The following is a 21,037-nucleotide window of genomic DNA, read 5'->3' on the forward strand; positions in this document are numbered from 1 at the left end:
ATAAAATTACAGACAACACAGAAAGATGATGACGTCAAACTATGTTAAACTTTAGAGTTACCTTTTCATGCTGCCTTTGGGCACTTAAATACTGTACTGCATCATCTTTGAGGTAGAACCAAAAACAAAAAGGCAAAACATTCACATAAAGAGGGAAAATGGGAATGAAAGCTGTGAGAAATTCCTTTTTTAACACTATTATTATCATTAGGCTTTGCAGTCTTCCTTGACACAAAGTTGAGAAATAGTCTTCTTAATACGGAGGGCAGTTAGGCGAGCTGCCCCATTGGCATACCAACATTCACGCATTATTCTCCCCATGACTCGGAGTGCCTTTAAGGGAGAGAAAAATATCAGACTTTAGCTACTCACACAAAACAGAATACAAATGAGGCAAAACCACCAAGCTGGGAAGTATGCTAACCTTTGATAAATACTAAACTCAAACAATAGTTTAGCTTAACTAGTAAAGAATGTCTGCCTTGAGTATTGTGCTCATTCAAGGTCTCTTTATATGGGATCAAATTAACAACAGCCACTTGAAAGATTAGATAAAAAAACTAAGTGGGCAGTGAGTTTATATTAATGGGGAAAAAGGAGGGTGAGAACGGTTGCACAGTTTAAAGAATGTAATCAATGTCACTGAGTTGTACATGAGAAACTGTTGAATTGGGATATGTTTTGATAGTATATTCTCAACAACAAAATAAATAAAAATTTTAACAATGGAAACAGTAAACCATATGAGAAAGAGATTAGAGCCAAACTCCTTACAAAAAAAAAAAAAAAAAATCCTGTAAAAACACACATATCAATCTTGTAGAGAGACTAACTTTTAATTGAAAATTCAATCTCTGGGAATTTGGTAGAATGGCTATCTTGCAAAATCCTCTAAGAATAGGGAAGGGACATGGACATGGGGATATGGAGTGGGATGGAAATTCCCTGTATCTTGCCTGGGCAGTCAGTGTGCATGCCTGCTGATCTTGAGTTTGTCAGTTCCTGTAGCTGCAGGAGAATCATCCAGCTTGCCATTTGACCCATGAACTTGGGACCTGCCAACCTCTACACCAATTCCCTGAGATAAGTTTCTCTATATATATTTATATATAGATACAGATAGATGGATAGATCTATCTATCCATCTATATATGTAATAATATAATTATATATATATAATATATATAAAATCAAATTCACCACTGTTGGGTCAATTTGACTCATAGCGACCCTTCCTTGGGTTTCCAAGGCGGTATCTCTATGGAAGTAAATCACTCAATCTTCCTTCCAAGAAGTGGGTGGTGGATTTGAACCGTCAGCCTTCTGGTTAGCAGTCAAATATCTTAGGCACTACGTCACCAGAGCTCCTATAATATATATAGAGAAGCTCACTGCCATCAAGTCGGATCTGATTCATAACGACCTCTCCTTGGGTTTCTGCAGCATTATCACTACAGAAGTAGATTGCCCCATCTTCCTTCCAAGGAGTGGTTGTTGGATTTGAACCACCAGCCTTCTGGTTAGCAGTCAAATGCCTTAGGCACTACACCACCAGAGCTCCCATATATATATATAGAGAGAGAGATTATACATATTATAGATATAGATATACAGGTGTAGATATAGAGAGAACCCAGGCTAAGACAAGGTTCTATGATTAAAGCATAGTCCTGCTAACCAAAAGGTCGGCAGTCTGAGCCCACCAGCTGCTCCACAAGATAAAGATGAAGCTGCCTGCTTCTGTGAAGATTTATGGCCTTGAGAACCCTATGGAGAAGCTCTACTCTGTCCTAAAGGGTCTCTGAGTAGGAATCAACTCAATGGCAGTGGGTTTGACAGTGGGTTTATACACTACAATAAGATAGAAAGAGAAGCATTAAGACTCATCACGAAGATATGATTATCTACATGGACGTCTGAAAAAATATATATATCGATAGTTTTATAATGCAAAGAAACTTTTCCACACATATTTATAGCATCATTGTTAAAAATAAAACAAAAACACTAGAAATCTCACATATAACAGTCAGCAGTAGAGTGGATAAAGAAATTGTGCTATATTCACATAATGAATTACTACACTACAGATATAGAATGGAGAGTGAAAAAAAATTGGAGAATATCTACAGTAAGGTTCAACAAGTTTCACAAATATAAAAAGTGAACAATATTTTCTGTAGAAACGTGTGTGTCTTGGTGTGTGTGTGTGGCAGAATTCTAAAGAAATGTAAGGCAATAATAAATAAATGACTAAGTATAACATTAAACTTTCAAGGGAGTAAGAAGTTCTTCTAAGCATAAATATTCCATTTATAAACTTGACAGTGGATTTACTGGTATTCATGTTATTGTTAGCAACATTACGATAAACAGAGAAAATACTGAAGTTATCAAGGATTTCATTTTACTTGTATCCACAATCAATGTCCATGGAAGCAGCAGTTAAGAAATCAAACAACCTATTGCATTGGGCAAATTTGCTGCAAAAGACTCTTTAAAGTATGAAAAAGCAAAGAAGTCATGAAGGTGTTCCTGACTCAAGCCATAGTATTTTCAAAGAATTGATGCCTTTGAACTATGGTATGGGCAAAGAATATTGATTATACCATGAACTGTCAGAACCATAAACAAATCTGTTTTGGAAGAAGTGCAGCCACAATACTCCTTAGAAATAAGGATGGCAAGACTTTGTCTAACATACTTTGAACATATTATCAGGAGGGACCCAGTACCTGGAGAAAGAAATCATGCTTGGTAAAGTACAGGGTCAGAGAAAAAGAGGAAGACTTTCAAGAAGATGGATTGATACAGTGACTGCAACAATGAACTCAAGCACAGCAAAGATGTGAGAATGGAGCAGGACTAAACAGCTCTTCATTCGGTTGCACACAGGGTCACTGTGAGTTAGAACCAACTTGACAGCACCTAACAACAAAAATATATTATTGCTATACTTTAAACTTTACATATATATCTTCTTGTATATGCATGAAATTATTAATATTAGAAAAAAATCAATTTAACTTCAATTAGGTGGCAAATACCTCAAATTCTACTTCTCAAATAAGTATATAGGTAAGATCTTTATATAATCATATAGAAGAACCAAGATATAAAGATACAAATCTTATCTTAAACAGAAAAAGAATTGAGTGAAACATGAAGGGAGAAGATGAGCCAAAAAATCAACCAGACAAAATAACTTCCAACAAATCCAAACAAAAAGAGGTCACTTAAAAGGGCTTCAAATGTTACAATTAAATATGGTGGAAGATAAAAGGCAGTAACTGAGATAGGGGAGATTAAAGCATTACAACAGTTATGGAACTAGTTGTAGGGTTTATTGTCTTTCCCCCACCATTCCTGTTTTTCCTTGTGGGAGCTGGAAAATATCTTCATATAAAGCAGAGAAAGTATTTCAATAACTATTCAATGCATGGATGGTGGGACTGGTTAATGCTCTCACCTGCTAACCAAAAGGCTACATACAGTTCAAGTGCAAGTGGAAGTGCCTCAGAAGAAAGTCCTATAAGTCTACTTTGAAGAAAAAAAAAGAGCCATTGAAAACTCTGTGGAGCACACTGCTACTGTGAGACACTATGAGTGAGTATTGACAGCAAGTATTTTTTATTGTATGATGGTTAAGTTACTATATTGGGCTGCTGGTAATGATGATATACCCTCAGGGAGCTTTTCCATTGTAGGATAATGAGTTTAAACTTCAGCAGCTTAGAGATTAGGAATAATGTATTAAAATATGTTTTCATTGTTAAGTGCCATGGAGCCAATTGCCACTCAAAGCAACCCCATGTGACAGAAAAGAACTTTCCCGCAGAGTTTTCTTGGCTGAAATCTTCATGTGAACAGATTGTCAGGTCTTTCTCCCACAGAGCTACGAGGTGAGTCTGAACCACCAACCTTTTGGCCAGCAGCCCAGTGCTTAACTATTGTACCTCTGGGACGCTCTGTATTGAATATAACCCATTGCCATTGAGTCAGTTTCGGCTATTAGTCACCCTATAGGACAGAGTAGAATTGCCCCATAGAGTTTCCAATGCTGTAAATCTTCACAGAAGCAGACTGCTACATCTCTCTCTCATGGAGTGGCTGGTGAGTTCAAACTGCCAGTCTTTCAGATAGCAGTTGAGCACATAACCAGTCCACCACCTGGGCTCCTTGTATTGAGTGTAAGAATGGTTAAAATTGTAATACTCTTTTGTGATACAGACATTGAGAATCCACTAAATATTCCTGTTCACACAGTCCCCAGTCACCTTGCAGTTAGATGGACAAATGTGACTAGTTCTGGCCTAGGGGCTATGAGTGGAAGTGGTGCATGCCACTTGGTGCCAAAAAGAATTTAAGAACCAGTGTGTGACCCTTTAGCTCCTCTCTTCTCCTGACATGAATATCTCAAGATCAGAACAGGCCAAATTACTGAGTCATCACAGGGAGGCAGCTCCTTATCCTAGATAGGACGGTGTATAGCAAAAAAATAAAGTCTTGTTATGTTAAATCACTGAGATTTCAAGGCTTGTTTAATACTGCTACACAATGTAGCATTCTGCATTGTTGCTGTTAGTTGACATCAAGTTGTGTTTCTAAAGAAATAAAATCCTTCTAAAGACTTATAAAAAGACATTTACCTACATATATGGAATGAATTGGATGCCTAGATTAAGAGAGATGAAGTTTATAGCACTGGAAAACCTTTCCAGATATATAAATTAAACATACAATAGCAAAATATATGTAACAAAAATACAGGCTTACTTCACAGCTTTGCCACTGGTTTGGGATACTTGGTCGAAACTTCTGGTCACAAACAACCTTCTTCATTTCTTCTATTGAAGGATCTGAAGGCACCATGTCATAATAAGGCAACTGGTAGTCCTCTACAATTCCTGTAAGAAATGTGCATAATAAATTGTTCTGTGTGAATAATAAGGAGTTCTGGTACTGTAATGTTTAAGGCATTTGGCTGATAACCAAAAGGTCAGTGATTCAAACCCACAAGCTATTCCACAGAAGAAAGATGATGTGGTCTACTTTTGCAAAGGTTTACAGCCTTGGAAATCCAATAGGGGTTGCTATTAGTCAGAATCAAGTCGAGTGGAATGAGTTTGGATATTTTTTGGTTTGGTATGAATAATAAACACAGGTGGTAGTTTGGTTACTTAGTGCCGCACTGACAGGAATATACCACACATGGGATGACTCTAACAAACAGGAGTTTATTCTCTTACAGTGTGGAGGCTTTAAGTTTGAGTTCAAAGTGCCAGGCTCTAGGGTCTGGGTGATAGCCCCAGACCCTGGGCTTCAGCTCTGTCTCCTGCTCCTGGCCCACTGAAGCTGGAGGCTTTTCTTCACTCAGACAGCTGCTGGCTGATGAGGCTGACAAACCCAAGGTTGACACAGCCCCAGTGTTACCAAACAACATGTCAGGCCACCAATTCAAGTCCAGAAGTCCCAAGATCGGCAGGGCATGGCAGGCTGCTGAACAATGACTTGACTACATGCAGAGTTCAAGCATGCCAAAAAGCTGAAGACCTTCCTCAAAGTTGCTTCATACACACTGAAAGTAGCCCACACCCCTAAAGCAGCTGCACAGCTGCCCCAGCAGATTCCACCATGGAGTTAATTACCAGTCTCATGATGGGGAATAACTACATCCAGCTGCCCAGCTACTCAACCAGGCCCAGCCAAGTTGACATAAAACCTTAGCTATCACAGATAGCCATTTTGAAATAATATCAATTAAATCTTCTAGACACACTGGTATCCTGGGGAAATGGAAAGTTCAGTTTATTAAAATAATGTATCACTACAAAACCAAAGATATAATAGCTTAAAGCACTCGGTTTAATAGTTACAATTTTAATTTATCTAAAAATTCATTATTAAATTCATATGCCTAATTTCTCCTAATTATAGAATTTACAGTACAGTTTCCTCACCCTTTCAAAGCAAACTAACTTTCTCTCTTGTCAATTATTGTGCAACTCTTTAAAAGCTGACTTTCTTATCTTTGGATTTTAGAACTACTGCTAGTTGGAAAATATGGCCTTGGTGATAGAAATCATGCTGCAGATGGCATGATAGAATCTTGAAAGACCAATGACTTATTCATTGAATATACCTTTTTTCAACAACATAAATGGTGACTATATGCATGGACTTCACCAGATGGAGTCCACAGGAATCAGATCGACTACATCTGTGGAAAGAGGCAATGGAGAAGCTCAATATCTTCAGGCAAAACAAGGCCAGGAGTTGACTGTGGAACAGACCATCAATTGCTCTATGCAAGTTCAAGCTGAAATTGAAGACAATTAAAACAAGTCCACGAGGGCCAAAATATGACCTTGATTATATCCCTTCTGAATTTACAGACCATCTAAAGAATAGATTTGATGCATTGAACACCAATGACTAAAAACAAGAATAACTGTGGGATGACATCAAGAACATCCTCCATGAAGAAAGCAAAAGATCATTAAAAAGACAAGAAAGGAAGAAAAGACCGAAATCAATGGTCAGAAGAGACTCTGAAACTTGCTCTTGAACAGAGAGTAGCTGAAGCACACAGAAGAAATAACAACATAAAAGAGCTAGACAGAAGATTTCAAAGAACAGCTCAAGAAGACAAAAGTGAGTTATTATAATAAGATGTGCAAAGACCTGGAATAGGAAAACCAAAAGGGAAGAATAGGCTCCACATTACTCAAGCTGAAAAAACTGAAGAAAAAAGCCTCAAGTTACAATATTGAAAGATTCTATGGGCAAAATATTGAATGATGCAAGAAATATCAAAAGAAGATGGAAGGAATACAGAGTCACTGTACCAAAAAGAACTGATCAAGAACCAGTGGTACTGAAGGAAGAAGTTGAAGCTGCACAAGGAATTAGCAAAAAACAAAGGTCCAGGATTGACAGAAGACCCACTGAGAAGCTTCAACAAACAGATGCCGTGCTGGAGGCACTTGCTTATCTGTGTCAAGCAATTTGGAAGACAGCTACCTGGCCAACTGTCTGGAAGAGATCCATATTTGTACCCATTTTGAAGAAAGGTGATCCCACAGAACGTGGAAATTATCAAACAATATTGTTAATATCACACGCAAGTAAAATTTTGCTGAAGATAATTAAAAAATGGTTGCAGCAGTATATTGACAGAGAATTGTCAGAAACGCAAGCTGGATTCAGAACAGGACGTGGAATGAAGGATATCATTGCTGATGTAAGATGGATCTTGGTTCAAAGCAAAGAATACCAGAAAGATGTTTACTTGCCTTTTATTGACTATGCAAAAGCATTTGACTATGTGGATCATAACAAATTATGGATAACATTGTGAAGTACGGGAATTCCAGAATGCTTAATTGTACTCACGAGGAACCTATATATATACAAGGAGGCTGTTGTTAGAACAGAACAAGAAAATAATGCATGGTTTAAAATCAGGAAGGGAGGGTGTCAGGGTTGTATCTTTTCACCACATTTATTCAATCTGTATGCTGAGTAAATAATGCAAGAAGCTGGACTATATGAAGAAGAGCATGGCATCACAGTTGGAGGAAGACTCATTAACAACCTGTGATATGCAGACGACACAACTCTGCTTGCTGAATGTGAAGCTGACTTGAAGCAGTTACTGAAGATTAAAGACTACAGTGTTCAGTATGGATTACATCTCAACATAAATAAAAGAAAGTCCTTACAACTGGACCAATAAGCACCATCACGATAAATGGAGAAAAGATAGAAGCTGTCAAAGACTTCATTTTACTTGGTTCCACAATCAATACCCTTGGAGGAAGCTGTCAAGACATCAGACAATGTATTGCACTGGGCAAATCTGCTGCAAAGGAAACTTATTAAAGTGCTGAGGAACAAAGATGTCTCTTTGAACACTAAGGTGCACCTAACCCAAGCCATGGTATTTTCAATTGCCTCATATGCATGTGAAAGCTGGACAATGAATAAGGAAGACCCAAGAAGAGTTGATGCTTTTGAGTTGTGGTGCTGGCAAAGAATACTGAAAGCACCATGGATTGGCAGAAGAACAAACAAATTTGACCAGGAAGAAGTACAGCTAGAATGTTCCTTGGAAACGAGAATGGCCAAACTTTGTCTCATCTACTTTGTTCATGTTGTCAGAAGGGACCATTCCTAGAAAAGGATATCATGCTTGGTAAAGTGGAGAGTCACCAAAAAAGGGGAGGGCCCTCAACGAGATGGACTGACATGGTAGCTGCAATGATGGGCTCAGGTCTAGCAAGGATTGTGAGGCTGGCACAGAACTGGGCAGTGTTTCGTTCTGTTGCACATAGGGTCACTATGAGTCAGAGCCAACTTGATGGTACTTAAAAACAACAAAGCATTTTACATGGTGGTTATGAGTTGGAATCAACTTGACAACAAGGAGTTTAAGTATTTTAAGAAGTCTGCAGTGTGTTTTTTATTTAAAAAAATGAGATTTGTGTGATGCAAATAAAAATGACAGATGTTTAATAATGGCAACTCTTTTATTAAATGCTTACTGCTATGGATTGAACTGTGTGCCCCAAAAATGTTTGTTGTTAAACCTAACCTCTGTAACTATGGTTATAATCCCATTTGGGAATGGGTTGTCTTTGTTATGTTAATGAGACAGGATTAGTGTGGGGAGTGTTTTGAGTTGATCTCCTACAAAATATAAAGTTTAGAGATTAGGACAAGCTAGGGAAACACTGATGCCAAATCACATGGAGATTTCCAAGGAATCAGGAAACAGGAGCTGAAGAGACAAAAGACCTTCTCTCAGAGATTACAAAGAAAATCTTTTCCTACAGCCAGCACCCTAAATTTGGATTTCTAGCCTGTTAAACTGTGAGAGAATAAATTCTGTTTGTTAAAGCCAGCCACCTGTGGTATTTCTGTTAGAGTAGCACTAGATAACTAAGACAGAATTGGGTACCAGAAGAGTAGGGTCCTGCTCTAACAGATATCTACACGTCGAAAGTGGTTTGGGAACTGAGTAATGGGTGGAGGCTGGAAGAGTTTTATGGTGCTAACCAGTAACAGCCTAGATTGCCTTGCAGAGACTGTTGGTATAATTATGGACATTAAAGGAAATTCTGGTGAGGGCTCCAAAGGAATTGAAGAGAGCTATAGAGAAAGTCTCTATCATTTTAGAGATTACATATGATGCCAGCAACAGAATGTTGCTATTAATGTGGACATTAAATGTGCTTCTGGTGAAGTTTTAAAGGAAAATGATGAACATGTGTTAGTCAATGGAGGAAGGATGAAGAACTTAACTGAATTACAATCAAGTGGTTGGTGGAAGATAGAACTTGTAAGTGATAAACTTGGATAGCTGGCAAATGGTATTTCTAAGCAAGATCTTAAAGGGGCTGTGTGGTTTCTCCTTGCTGCTTATAACAAAATGATAGATCTAACAAATTAGTACAGCAGAAAACAAATCAGCTTAGACTGAAGGAGTCAGAGACAGGACAAAAGGGTGGGGGAAGTCTGCTTTCTGGAATTGTACAGGCAATAAAAGGCCAAAGGAACTATTGTTGTCCTCAAAGAAAAGAAACTGTTGGAAGAGCCATAGAGAGCAGGGCCTTTTCTGTTTCTAAGGGTAGGGCCATGGTCTCCTTGATCTCAAAGGATGGGGCCTCAGTCTCCTAGGTTTCAAAGAGTCAGATCTTTGTCATCTTGGTTCTAGGGTGTGGGGCTGCCATTCAGATGTCCCAGGGTGTGGGGCTGCCACACAAAGCTGAGGGGCAGGGCTGCTATGCCCAAGGGGCACTAGAATGGATTCTGCCAGGGCAAATGGGGTGGGATTGCCAAGCAATGGACTAGGAGAATGGGGCCACCCAAGCCTAGGAAGCAGATTGCCATCAACTCAGAGGATCTGGAAGGACAAGGTAAAGCCCAAGGCCAAGGAGATCCACATTTGGAATCCAGAGGTCATGGCCAACATCCAAACTTGGAGGGCAGGGCCATTGGCCAGATGGTCTCTGAGTACAGAGGATTATCTTCAAGCCTTGAAAGCTAATGGAAATTGTTCGGCTAGTTTTGAACTTGCTTGGTGCCAGTTACTCCTTTTATCCCTCCAATTTCTCTCATTTGTAAAGGAAATGTCTACCAGTGCCTGTTCCACCATTGTACTTTGGAAACAAATAATGTGTATTCTAGATGTCATAAGTTCACAGACAAAGAAGAATTTAGCCCCAGGGTAGAATATGTCTAAAATCTCACCCATGTTTTATTTAGATAACTCAGAAGATGATATTTTGGACTTAGAATTGATTTAAGACTTTTGGGATGATGTGATGAGGTGAACGTGATTTGTGTGTGAAAAGGAAATGAATTTGGGAGGAGCTAAAGGGTGGAACATTATGCATTGAAGTGCGCCCCAAAAATATGTATTGTAAATCCTAACCTCTATGCCTGTGTTTATAATCCCATTTGGTAATGGACTGTCTTTGTTATGTTAATGAGATAGGGTTAGAACAGAGTGTATATTGAGTGTATATCTCTTACAACATATAAAAGTGGCAGGTTAGGACAAGTAGGTAAGCAGAGATGAGGAAAGACTGATGCCAAACCACATGGAGATCTCGAAGGAACCAGGAAACAGAAGCTAAAGACTCAAGGACCTTCCCTCCAATGGACAAAACAGAAAGCCTTCCCTTAGAGCCTGAATTTGGACTTCTAGCCTACTAAACTGTGAGAAAATACATTTCTGTTTGTTAAAGCCATCCACTTGTGGTATTTCTATTATAGCAGCATTAGATAACTAAAACACTTACAATACACACACTATGTACTAAAAGCTTCACGTGATTTAAATAATTAATTTTTCATAGTCCAAAGGGCGTGTTTTATTTTTATTTTCATTTTACAGGTAAGTACCCACTGCCGCTGAATCGATTCCAACTCATGATGACCCTACTGGACAGAGTAAAACTGGCCCATAGGGTTTTCAAGGCTGTAAATCTCTGCAGAAGCAGACTGCCACATCTTTCTCCCCTAAGAGTGGCTGGTGGGTTCTAACCGTAGCCCTTTCAGTTAACAGTCCAGCACCTAACCACTGCACCACCAGCTAAGTAACTTTCTAATGTCAGATATTCAGGAAGAGGCTTAACCCTCAAGCCGGTCTCACTTCAAAGTGCAAACTCTAAACCATTTTCTATGTGCATTTAACTCTACTGATGCAACAATTTCATCAGTCTGCATCTGTAGAATTCGTTCTCCCGATGTCTTTCTTTCATTATCTCTAAAGTGCTGGGAGCAGTACGGGGGCAGGAAGTTTGTCTTTGCTCACTTCCTCCTTCCTTTCACTCCACTCCCGCCCATCATCACAGAAAAAAGGAGAAGAGGAAATGTCTAAGAAACAGAAGGCTTCAAGTCTTGTAGCCTTGACAATAATTTAACTTCCTTGTGTTTAAGTTTCTGGTATAAAGTAGGGATACAGCTAACTGCATACAAATTCAAATAAGATAATTCTTAAGTGCTTCACAAAGTATGACTATGGGAATTAGAATTATCAGGAGCACTGCACCCCCTTCCCCCTGCCTCAAACAGTAATCACACTATAAAATCTCCAGTATTTGCTATGTTCTATCTTTACTGTTCGAAAAATATCACCAAGAGTTATGTTCTTAAATATTTAGAAATAATATGCTGCTTAAAGCGAAAATTAGAAAATCACAGCTAATATCCAGAGCATCATGGAAAGGCAAACAGAAAGCATACTTTCAAAGCCTTAAAAAGTGAAAGCCTTACCTCCAACTGAACACCTTCGGGCTATTTCCCAGTAAACCAGACCAACAGAATAAATGTCAGCACGTTTGAAGGACTCAAAGATATTCACATTCATGGTATCATCAAGCATTTCAGGAGCCATATACCTTAAAAACACGTACATTTCAGATTCTGTGCATGACTTTATAGCTGTTCAGTAATGCAGTAGTTCACAATCTTAAAACCTGATGTAAGGTATAAATTATGGGAGCTCTGGTTAAGACAGCTTACATCAATTTTAAAAGTAGGTCTTAGGCACTATAGTAAAGTTAAATAATAAAGTTATTAACTTGATCATCAATTAAAACACATTTTAAACAGTACTGGAGATCATTCCATTTAGTGTTATAGCAAGTGTGCCAGTAGTCAAATACTGCCATTGGAAAGCACAGCCAGAGGGAAATTCAGTGAGAAAAGTACTCAACAGGGGAGATGGCCTTCAATTTCCTCTGGTAGTTCATTGACTTGGAAAGCTCCTAGAGGGCCTCACCAGTTGCTGTCAAGTGGATTCTAAGTTATGGTGACCCCCTGTGTGTCAGAGTACAACTGTGTTCCAAAAGGTTTTCAATGGCTCATTTTTTGGAAGTAGATCACCAGATCTTTCTTCTGAGATTCCTTTGGGTAGACTTGAACCTCCAAAATTTACTAAGCAGCCAAGTGCATTAACTGTTACACCACCCAAGACAAAGAGTGTTTTTGCTTCATTGTGCTGTGCCCAGTACTCCAACACAGTGATTAGTAGCATTCCTCAAGTTATCTTCTCTAACAATTTTATTAAATATTAGTTTAAAGAAAATTATAGCCCAACTCGAGAAATCTAAAATGGAAGAAACCTATTACATTTGACTGCTAAGCGGAAGGCTGGTGGTTCAAACCCACCAGCCACTCCTTGAAAGGAAGACTAGGCAATCTATTTCCCTAGAGTACTGCCTCGAAAACCCAAGGAGGGATTTCTATGAGTCAAATCAACTCAACAGCACTGAGTTTGTTTTTTCGGTTTGGATTGAGCCTGGATGATTTAGGAGATTTTTAAGAACTCCCAGATTACTGAAGTGAGGACTCAACTCCCTCTTTGGACTCTTTAATGTTTTAGAAACTCTGAGGGAATCAGACATTTCAGGTTTCCCTGAGGGTCCCTCATGTGAAGACAGGCAGATGGCAGATAAGGCTTTCTTTTTCCAGAGAAAAGGAGTGAGATCTCTTAGGGATAACCAGTCTAACTAAACTTCCTTGAAGTGTTCCTGGAGTCTCATTAAAAGTCCTCTCAGGAACCAAATGGAAGACTCACAGAATTGTCCTGAAATCTCAAATACAGCTCAGAGACCACCTATAGCAGCTTAGAAATTCTCTTCTCTCAAGGATCTTTAAGACCTCCTAGAAAGTGTTTTGGTTGTTTCTGATTTCAAGGTCAAGAATGCTGAATTATGCCAAGAGTAGCACAAGCCTAAATAAAAGCACAACTCAGATAAAAGGAAATAGAGATAACTACCCCACAGGCTGGTCATAACAACAACAAAAACAAAACATCAAAAATTTCACTACTAATGACCCTATCCTCATACATGTGTGGCACGCTCTGTTTAAATCATGCTTGTTCTTAACTTTCAGAAGGTCTTAAAAGTGTAAACTATGCAAACTCATATTATCTTATAATATACATCAGTTTGGGAGGCTTAAGGATAACAATAGGTGAAAACATAAATTATTATATAATATTTTAAAATACTAATGGAATATAATAAAAGGAGCTCTGGTGACGTAGTGCCTAAGATATGTGACTGCTAACTAGAAGGCTGTCAGTTCAAACCCACCAGCCACTCTGTGGAAGGAAGACTCAGCAATCTACTTCTGTAAAGGTTTACTGCCTAAGAAACCCAATGGGGGTTGCTATGAGTTGGAATCAACTCAATGGCAGTAAGTTGTTCCTTTTTTTTTTAAATGGAATAAAATAGCACATATGTCCACACACACACATATATATAATATAGACTCCCTAATCAATCTACTGATTCTGTATCTGTTGTTGAGAACACATGCAACTGTTGTTAGGTGCCATCGAGTTGGTTCTGACTCAAAGCAACCTTTTGTGTAACAGAACAAAATGCTGCCCAGTCCTGTGTCATCCTCACGATCATTGCTATGTTTGAGCCCGGTGTTGAAGCCACCGTGTCAATCCATCTCACTGAAGATCTTTCTCTCTTTCACTGATTCTCTAGTTTATCAAGCATCCTTCTGCACGGATTGGGCCCTCCTGATAACATGCCCAAACTACATGAGAAGAAGTCTCATCTTCCTTACTTCTAAGGATGAGGACAATGTGTTAAAGCCCTGAGTTTTAGTTGATTTTTGAGGTACAAAGAAAGGCTTTGAGGGAGTTATACACTGTTGACAAAGTCTTTTCCAATCTGCAGGAAAATGCATTCACAGAATGTGACATTCTCAAAATAATGTATCACCATCTCTTCCACCATTCCATAATAAAGCAAAAATGCCACCTTTCTTTATAACCATTGTGCCCACTAACTTCTCAGGAGCCTGGAGAAGACATCTTCCTTTCTTGGACCTAATGGTTTCCCATTCCAACTCAACCGCTAGATACAGTATCCCAGGAAATCATGCTTATTATGCAATTATAAGTTTTATATGGAGTCCCTAGGTGGTACAACAGTTAATGTGCTTGGTTCAAGTCCACCCTGAGCTTTCTTAGGGCATGGAAAAAGGGCATGAAGGCAGGCTCTTCTGACTTCCTCTAACTTCTCAAGAGGGAGACAGAGTCACCATCAACAGCCCAACGCTTATTCTTGTGAGGCCGGTCATACCACTACCTGCCAGCCTTTTTACCAATTCTGACACCAACCATGCCTCCCACAGCACTCTCTATTTCTCTGCTGGGTTTGATAATTTGTTGCAATGGCCAGAGAACTCACAGATAATAAGATTATGGAGTTTATCAAGGAAGTAACAGGCTATAATTCAGGTTCAGTAACATACTCAGGATACAGTTCTTCAATCAGGACAGTCTACCCTCTGTTATGCCCTCATATATGCCTCTGTGGCCCTTGGCCTCTTGGCCTAGCCTCTGCCCTACATGGGCAATGTTACAAAGCTTTTTTAGTTCTGCTGACAGGTGCACCCCACTCTGCCAGTAAGCCTCCTGCCCAATGGCACTCAGCTCTCTTGCTGTGGGCCAACAAGGATGCCACTCTTGTCTCATGACTTTTGGTCCCACTGCTGCTGTCTCTCTGTGGGGGTGTCTCTGCCAAGGGGGTCCAGTGCAAGGATATTGGGTCCAAGGATGCACTCCACTTCAACTCCAGTTCTTTTCTCTTGATGGCAGTGAGATCCCCTTTCTGCCTCTAGGAAAGCTCATTTTAAGTCTAGCAGAGTGACAAAATTAACCAAACCCAACATTAGAGTTCCAAACACATTATCTGCATGGTGCTACCCAGTAATCTGGTGGGAGTCACAAAGACTATGGCTCGACAAGCCATACCAGTAATTCACTACACCACAGGCCTGGTGATCTATTTCCAACAATCACCCACTGAAAACCCTTTGGAACAATTCTACTCTGACAAACATGGGATTACCATGAATCAGAGTCAACTTGATGGCAACTGTTCTTTTAAGTTGTCGGAAGGAAGACTGGGCAATTTACTTCTGTAGAGATACCACCTCGGAAACCCAAGGAGGGGTCACTATGAGTTGAATCAACTTGATGGTAGTGAGTTTGGTTTTTGGTTTATATGCTAATTCCTCGTACCTCTTGGTCCCAGCTTTAGGATTCTGAGGTATGTCGATAGTGTTCAGTACTGAATCATGCTTCACAGCCAATCCTAAATCTGCTATGGCACAAGTTTCACATTTTTTCACTAAGATATTCTTTGATTTTATATCTCGATGAGCAATAGCAGGTTTACCTACAAAGCATAAGGAAATAATATTCATGTTTTTCATGATTGAAGATTCAGTCTCTTCAAGAGGAATCATTTTGAAGACAAAGATGTCACCTCCTCAGAGAGGCCTGCCCTGATATCTTAAATATCCTCCATCACAATATTCCATTTTGCTTTCTTCATAGTTCCTTTCACTATCTAAATTATCTTGTTTATTTATGTATATATTTATTAACTGTCTCCCCACCTAGACTGTAAGCTGAATGAGGACAGTGACTTTGTTTTATTCATCACCATGCCTCCAAGGCTTAGAACACACTCTGTGTGTTCATGTGATAGGTATTAACAAGTATTTGTTGGATGGATACAGAAAGAAGCACCATTTCAAACCTCTGCTACCGTAGGCCAGTATTTCTCAAATGTGGCCCAAAGAGAGGTTCTTTGAAATCCTTTCTCAACTACATTATCTGCATGAGGTCAGCTTTTCTTCATACACTTCAACCAAAACAACATATTAAAACTAGGTGAAGAAATAAATACAAAAATCCAGACATTAAAGATATTTACAAAAATGTGAAACAAAATAATTGTTTTCACTAAATTAGATTTTGTATTACAAAGTACAGTGTTAAAAATTGTTATGTTGATGTTCAATTGATTTATCATGTTTATTTTAAATAAATAAATATCTTTAAATTTCTCAGTTCTCATTTCTAATATGGCAAATATTGATAGATATAATTCATGTACACAAAAATGTGGGGGGATTCCCAAACTTTTTAAGAATGAGCCCAAATTTGAGAAAAAAAATTGCCCTGCCTAGATTAATGACTTTCTAGAGCTAACTCTCTATTAACGCAATAAATAGAAAAGGTATTGGTTATTATATACTTTCCAAATATATGACACATTTTTTTCTCCTAGATCATATTACCTTTCCATTTATTACTTTTAAATCAGAGATAAACATTTAAATTATTGTATTCTCTGAATATAGAGGGACTTCTGGTAAGATGGCAGAAGAGGCAGACAAGCCACACAAACCCTCTTCAACAAAAAAAAGAGAAACCAATTGACACAGATACAGAAGATAATCCTAGAGCCCTGAGCTCTGAATATAGAAAGATTACCCATCACAGCAAGATCTCCCAGACAAACGCTAAATGCAAAGATGGAAACACAAGTAATAAAAATATTATCACAGATAATATGCAAAAGGCCAAGTACATAGATATGAGCTGACTAAACCATAACAAAACTTTAAATTTCATAATTTTAGTGTTTGCTTACGTTGATAATTGTTTGTAAAAAACTAAAATGCAACCAAACACTAAAAAAACAATATAGTGTTTCTATTCACAAATTCAAAGAGTAAAAGAGGAATTAAATACCTTGTGTGCCAACAATCTCCATATGAAGGTGGGACAGACCACTAGCTATTGAAAGTGCCAGTTTGATCATTCCAGCCACTGTCACTATGTTTCTATTCAAATAGTCATATAAGGAACCCTGTTCATGGTATTCTGATACAAGCCAAAGTTGAGTCCATGTTCCATTATCTAACAGGAAAAAAAAAATTGTTATGGTAAAAATATATATAAAACAAACAAACAAAAACTCCATGCCACTGAGTCGATTCCAGCTCATAGCAACCCCCTTTGGGTTTCCAAGGTGGTAAATCTCTACAGAAGCAGATTGCCCAGTCTTCTTTCCGTGGAGTGGTTGGTGGGTTTGAACTACCAGCCTTCTAGTTAGCAGTCAAATGCCTTAGGCACTACACCACCAGAGCTTCATATATATATACCTATATATAGATATATATATACATACATATATATAATTATATACATACATACACATATATACATTATGCACATATATACATATATCACAACACTTGTCAATTCAACAATTTTTGCATGTACAGTTCAGTGACATTGATTACATTAATCATGTTGTGCAACCATCACCCACATCCTTTGCCAAATTAGGAAAATACTTTTATTGCTGCAAATATATACCTAAGAAAAAAATGCCAGTTGTTAAAGTTAATTTGTATTATAAAAAAGCAAAGTGAATTCATTTAGTGATAACGTTAGCAGTGTAAGTTAGTAAAGTAAAAATTCTCAATAAATTCTTGAAGATGTTGGCATGTTGTTGCTGTGTACCATCAAGTCAATTCCAACTCCTAACGACCCTATAGCACAGAATACAACTGCCCTATAGGGCTTCCAAGGCTGAAATCTCTACAGGAGCAGACTGCTAGGTGTTTTCTCCAGCAGAGCCTAAAACTTCTTTAAGTGTTAGAGTCCCTAGAGTTAGTTTAGCCTTCGGAATAAAGTGTCTATAATAACCCTGGGCGGTCCTGACTAGTTCTGACACTCAAGGAAAGGAATCTATAATGTGCATTTGCTAAGAACATTTTCTGCCAGGTGTTTTATGTACAGGAGCTACTCACCATTCAAATATTTGATTTCAAAGTCCAGGTAGTAATAAAATTTCCTGGAATTGAAAAAGTCAACATAAAAGGATAAAGTTCACTAATGAACTGACCACACACAAAACTAACCCTACTCACACCTCTCTCCCTGCTTGACACCAGGGACTATCTTTGCGCTCACATCAACATCTTTACCAAGGAGTTTACTGAAAACTAAAACTATAAATCTTGCAAAAGAAACAGGGATTCATGAAGGTGAGAGTGATGTTAGAGACCATGTGGAACCATACACAAAGCCACTGGTGATTAAGGATCTGACAAAGGAAGACCAATTAAACTGAGAAGGAGAAACTCAGGGATTATCTGAGCTCTCTCTTGCATACCATTTTCTAATCCAACAAACAGGCTGTAGGCTGTATAGCATAGTGATTACTGCTTTGGCAACATTGTGAATTAGTCTGAACATGCAAATCCAGCTTTGGTCATTAGGTAATTCAGCCCAAGATTAGGAAGGGGAAAAAAATGTTCATTACCAGTTGAATGAAAAATGTCTTTTTCAATAGCCCGGATTATCTTCAAAGTATATGTAGTTAAGAACTTGAAAAAAACTTAATTTTTTTAGCTTGGCTTATTCAGTTTCTCCCTAAAGTCTATCAAATCAGGAATGAAAATTCATCAGCCAACACACTTATGGCCAAAACGTACAAAATATTAGCACTCTCTTGCTATCTATTTATTAATGAGTAACTTTATGATCAACATTATATTAGATAAAAATAACTGTGGCTTTTGAATTTTCACAGGTCCAAGTGGATCCCTGATATCCATAGTTAATTTGTTTCAATCCCTTCTGAGAGAAAGTTACCATCTCTACTTCAAAAATGTTCTTTGTGTATACTACTCTTTTGAGATAAATATTTGGCTAGATTAAGTTTTTATTCTCCCTTTTGTTCCCTATTTCTCTTTGGAAAAGGTAGTAATTCACAGTGAAATTAATAAAAGATATGGAAAAAAAGAAGAAACAAAGGACAGACAATCCACAAATTTTGTATTCAGCCTCTGATTACTCAGGGATATATACAACATTTTATGAACATTGATTTAAATACCAGAAAGTTGATGCTCTGTCTTGCTCCATGAAACTCAAAAAGCAATATTGTTTGAGGTTGTTAATGTTCAACCTCAAGATATAAACTGTGTACAAAGTAACATTTATAGAAGATTAATTTCTATTAAGACAATTTCACTAAAATTGTCTTGCTTGCTGCCACTATAACACAATCTAAAGAGATAATGTTCATAGAAGCTTGAATCATGGAAATGAAACCTGTTATAAAGATGAAAATCACAGTTTTTAAAAGGGTGACTATCCACCTGGCATTTACTGGCATGCCTGTATCAGTTACTAAAATAATGACATATTTCTCACTGCTAGTTAGAACCTCCAAATGACACTCTTTTGCCTCAGCCAACCAAACCAATTCCTCCCTCCACCCTTCCAGGTATCTTCAGATTGATTCACGACCCAGTGACTAAAGTGTTCATACTTAGACTGGTAGAATTCTTCAGAACTCTGCTCCAGCCCAGCTTTCTGTTTTGATTTGCTGGTTCTTAAACCATGTAAGTTATCAAATATTTTAAATATTCACCTGGTTATATCATCATCATCATCATCTCATATGGTCTGTTTGTGTTGATTTATATGTTTATTTATATTTATCTGCAGAGAAAAGTATTTTTTCTCCAAAATAGGGAAATCAGACTTTTATATAGACTTTTAAGGAGCTCTGGTGGCGTAGTGAGTAAGGCATTTGGCTGCTAACCAGAAGGTAAGCAGTTCAAACACACCAGCTGCTCCGGAAGAAAGATGGGGTGATCTACTTCTGTAAAGATTTACAGCCTCGGAAACCCAATGGGAGTCGCTATGAGTCAGAACCGACTCAATGGCAGTGAATTTGGTTTTTGTTTTGTTTTGTTTGATATGTTGTTGTTGTTTGTTGTTATGTGCCCTTGAGTTGGACCCAACTCATAGAGACCCCTCCTTGGGTTGCTGAGGCAGTATCACCTCGGAAGTAGATCGCCCAACCTTCCTTCTGAGGAGTAGTTGTTTGATATAGACTTTATTAAAACAAAGAGATTAATTGATTTTTCTCTTAACTGATACTAGATACAACATTTTTACTTTTATTTGCTGGACCCCTTTAGATTGAAAATATACCTTTGTTGTCAGCAGCAATGAAACCAAGGATGTTTTCATGTCGCAGCATAACCGTCTGGTAAATTTCTGCCTCACGAAACCAAGATCTTTCATCTCTGGAGGAGAATATTTTCACAGCCACGTCCTCCCCACACCATCTTCCGTGCCACACCTCACCAAATCGACCTTTTCCTACTATTTCCTGAAGGACAATCGTTCTTGCAATTGTTCTTTGAACCAACAGAGGTAAACCTAAGCAAAGAAGAGGTGGAATAGATGATAAAAATTAAGTCTCAGAAAAAAACTGACATGGTGACCACTATTTTTGCACTTTAATAATTTTATTGATTTTGAAGAAATAAGCACTGCTACACCAAACTTTACTTTTTAAGTAAAAAAAAATATACCTTACATTCTCTTTTAATATTCAAAAGTAAAAACTTCTTGAACACAGCAGCTGCTACAGATATTTGATTTTACACTATTGCTGTAGACTTCCTTGATTTGCCCACCAAAGGCAGTCAGCTTATTAAATACACAAGGGTAACGAACAAATTTACATTAGATTGTAAAATATGTGTAAAGTTTACACTTTCTAGTACAACTGATATCTCCTTGAGGACTAAGGTGTGCCTGACACAAGCCATGATACTTCCAATCACCTCGTATGCATGTGAGAGCTGGACAATGAATAAGGAAGAC

General features: G+C 38.1%; 1 protein-coding gene across 1 annotated transcript in view; it reads right to left on the minus strand.

Annotated features, from left to right (window-relative positions):
- Positions 1-207: 207 nt before the first annotated feature.
- Positions 208-21,037, minus strand: part of ACVR1C (activin A receptor type 1C) — a 57,382-nt gene continuing 36,552 nt past the window's right edge. The window contains exons 3-8 of the mRNA XM_007941816.2: positions 20,357-20,587; positions 17,090-17,257; positions 15,566-15,722; positions 11,785-11,909; positions 4,777-4,907; positions 208-333 (exon numbers count right to left, since the gene is read on the minus strand). Coding sequence (XP_007940007.2) covers positions 208-333; positions 4,777-4,907; positions 11,785-11,909; positions 15,566-15,722; positions 17,090-17,257; positions 20,357-20,587 — 938 coding nt within the window. The remainder of the gene's footprint in view (positions 334-4,776; positions 4,908-11,784; positions 11,910-15,565; positions 15,723-17,089; positions 17,258-20,356; positions 20,588-21,037) is intronic.

This window comes from Orycteropus afer, unplaced genomic scaffold (assembly GCF_000298275.1).
Source record: "Orycteropus afer afer isolate SDZICR_OR568_19922 unplaced genomic scaffold, OryAfe1.0 scaffold00084, whole genome shotgun sequence".
NCBI classification, from domain to species: domain Eukaryota; kingdom Metazoa; phylum Chordata; class Mammalia; order Tubulidentata; family Orycteropodidae; genus Orycteropus; species Orycteropus afer.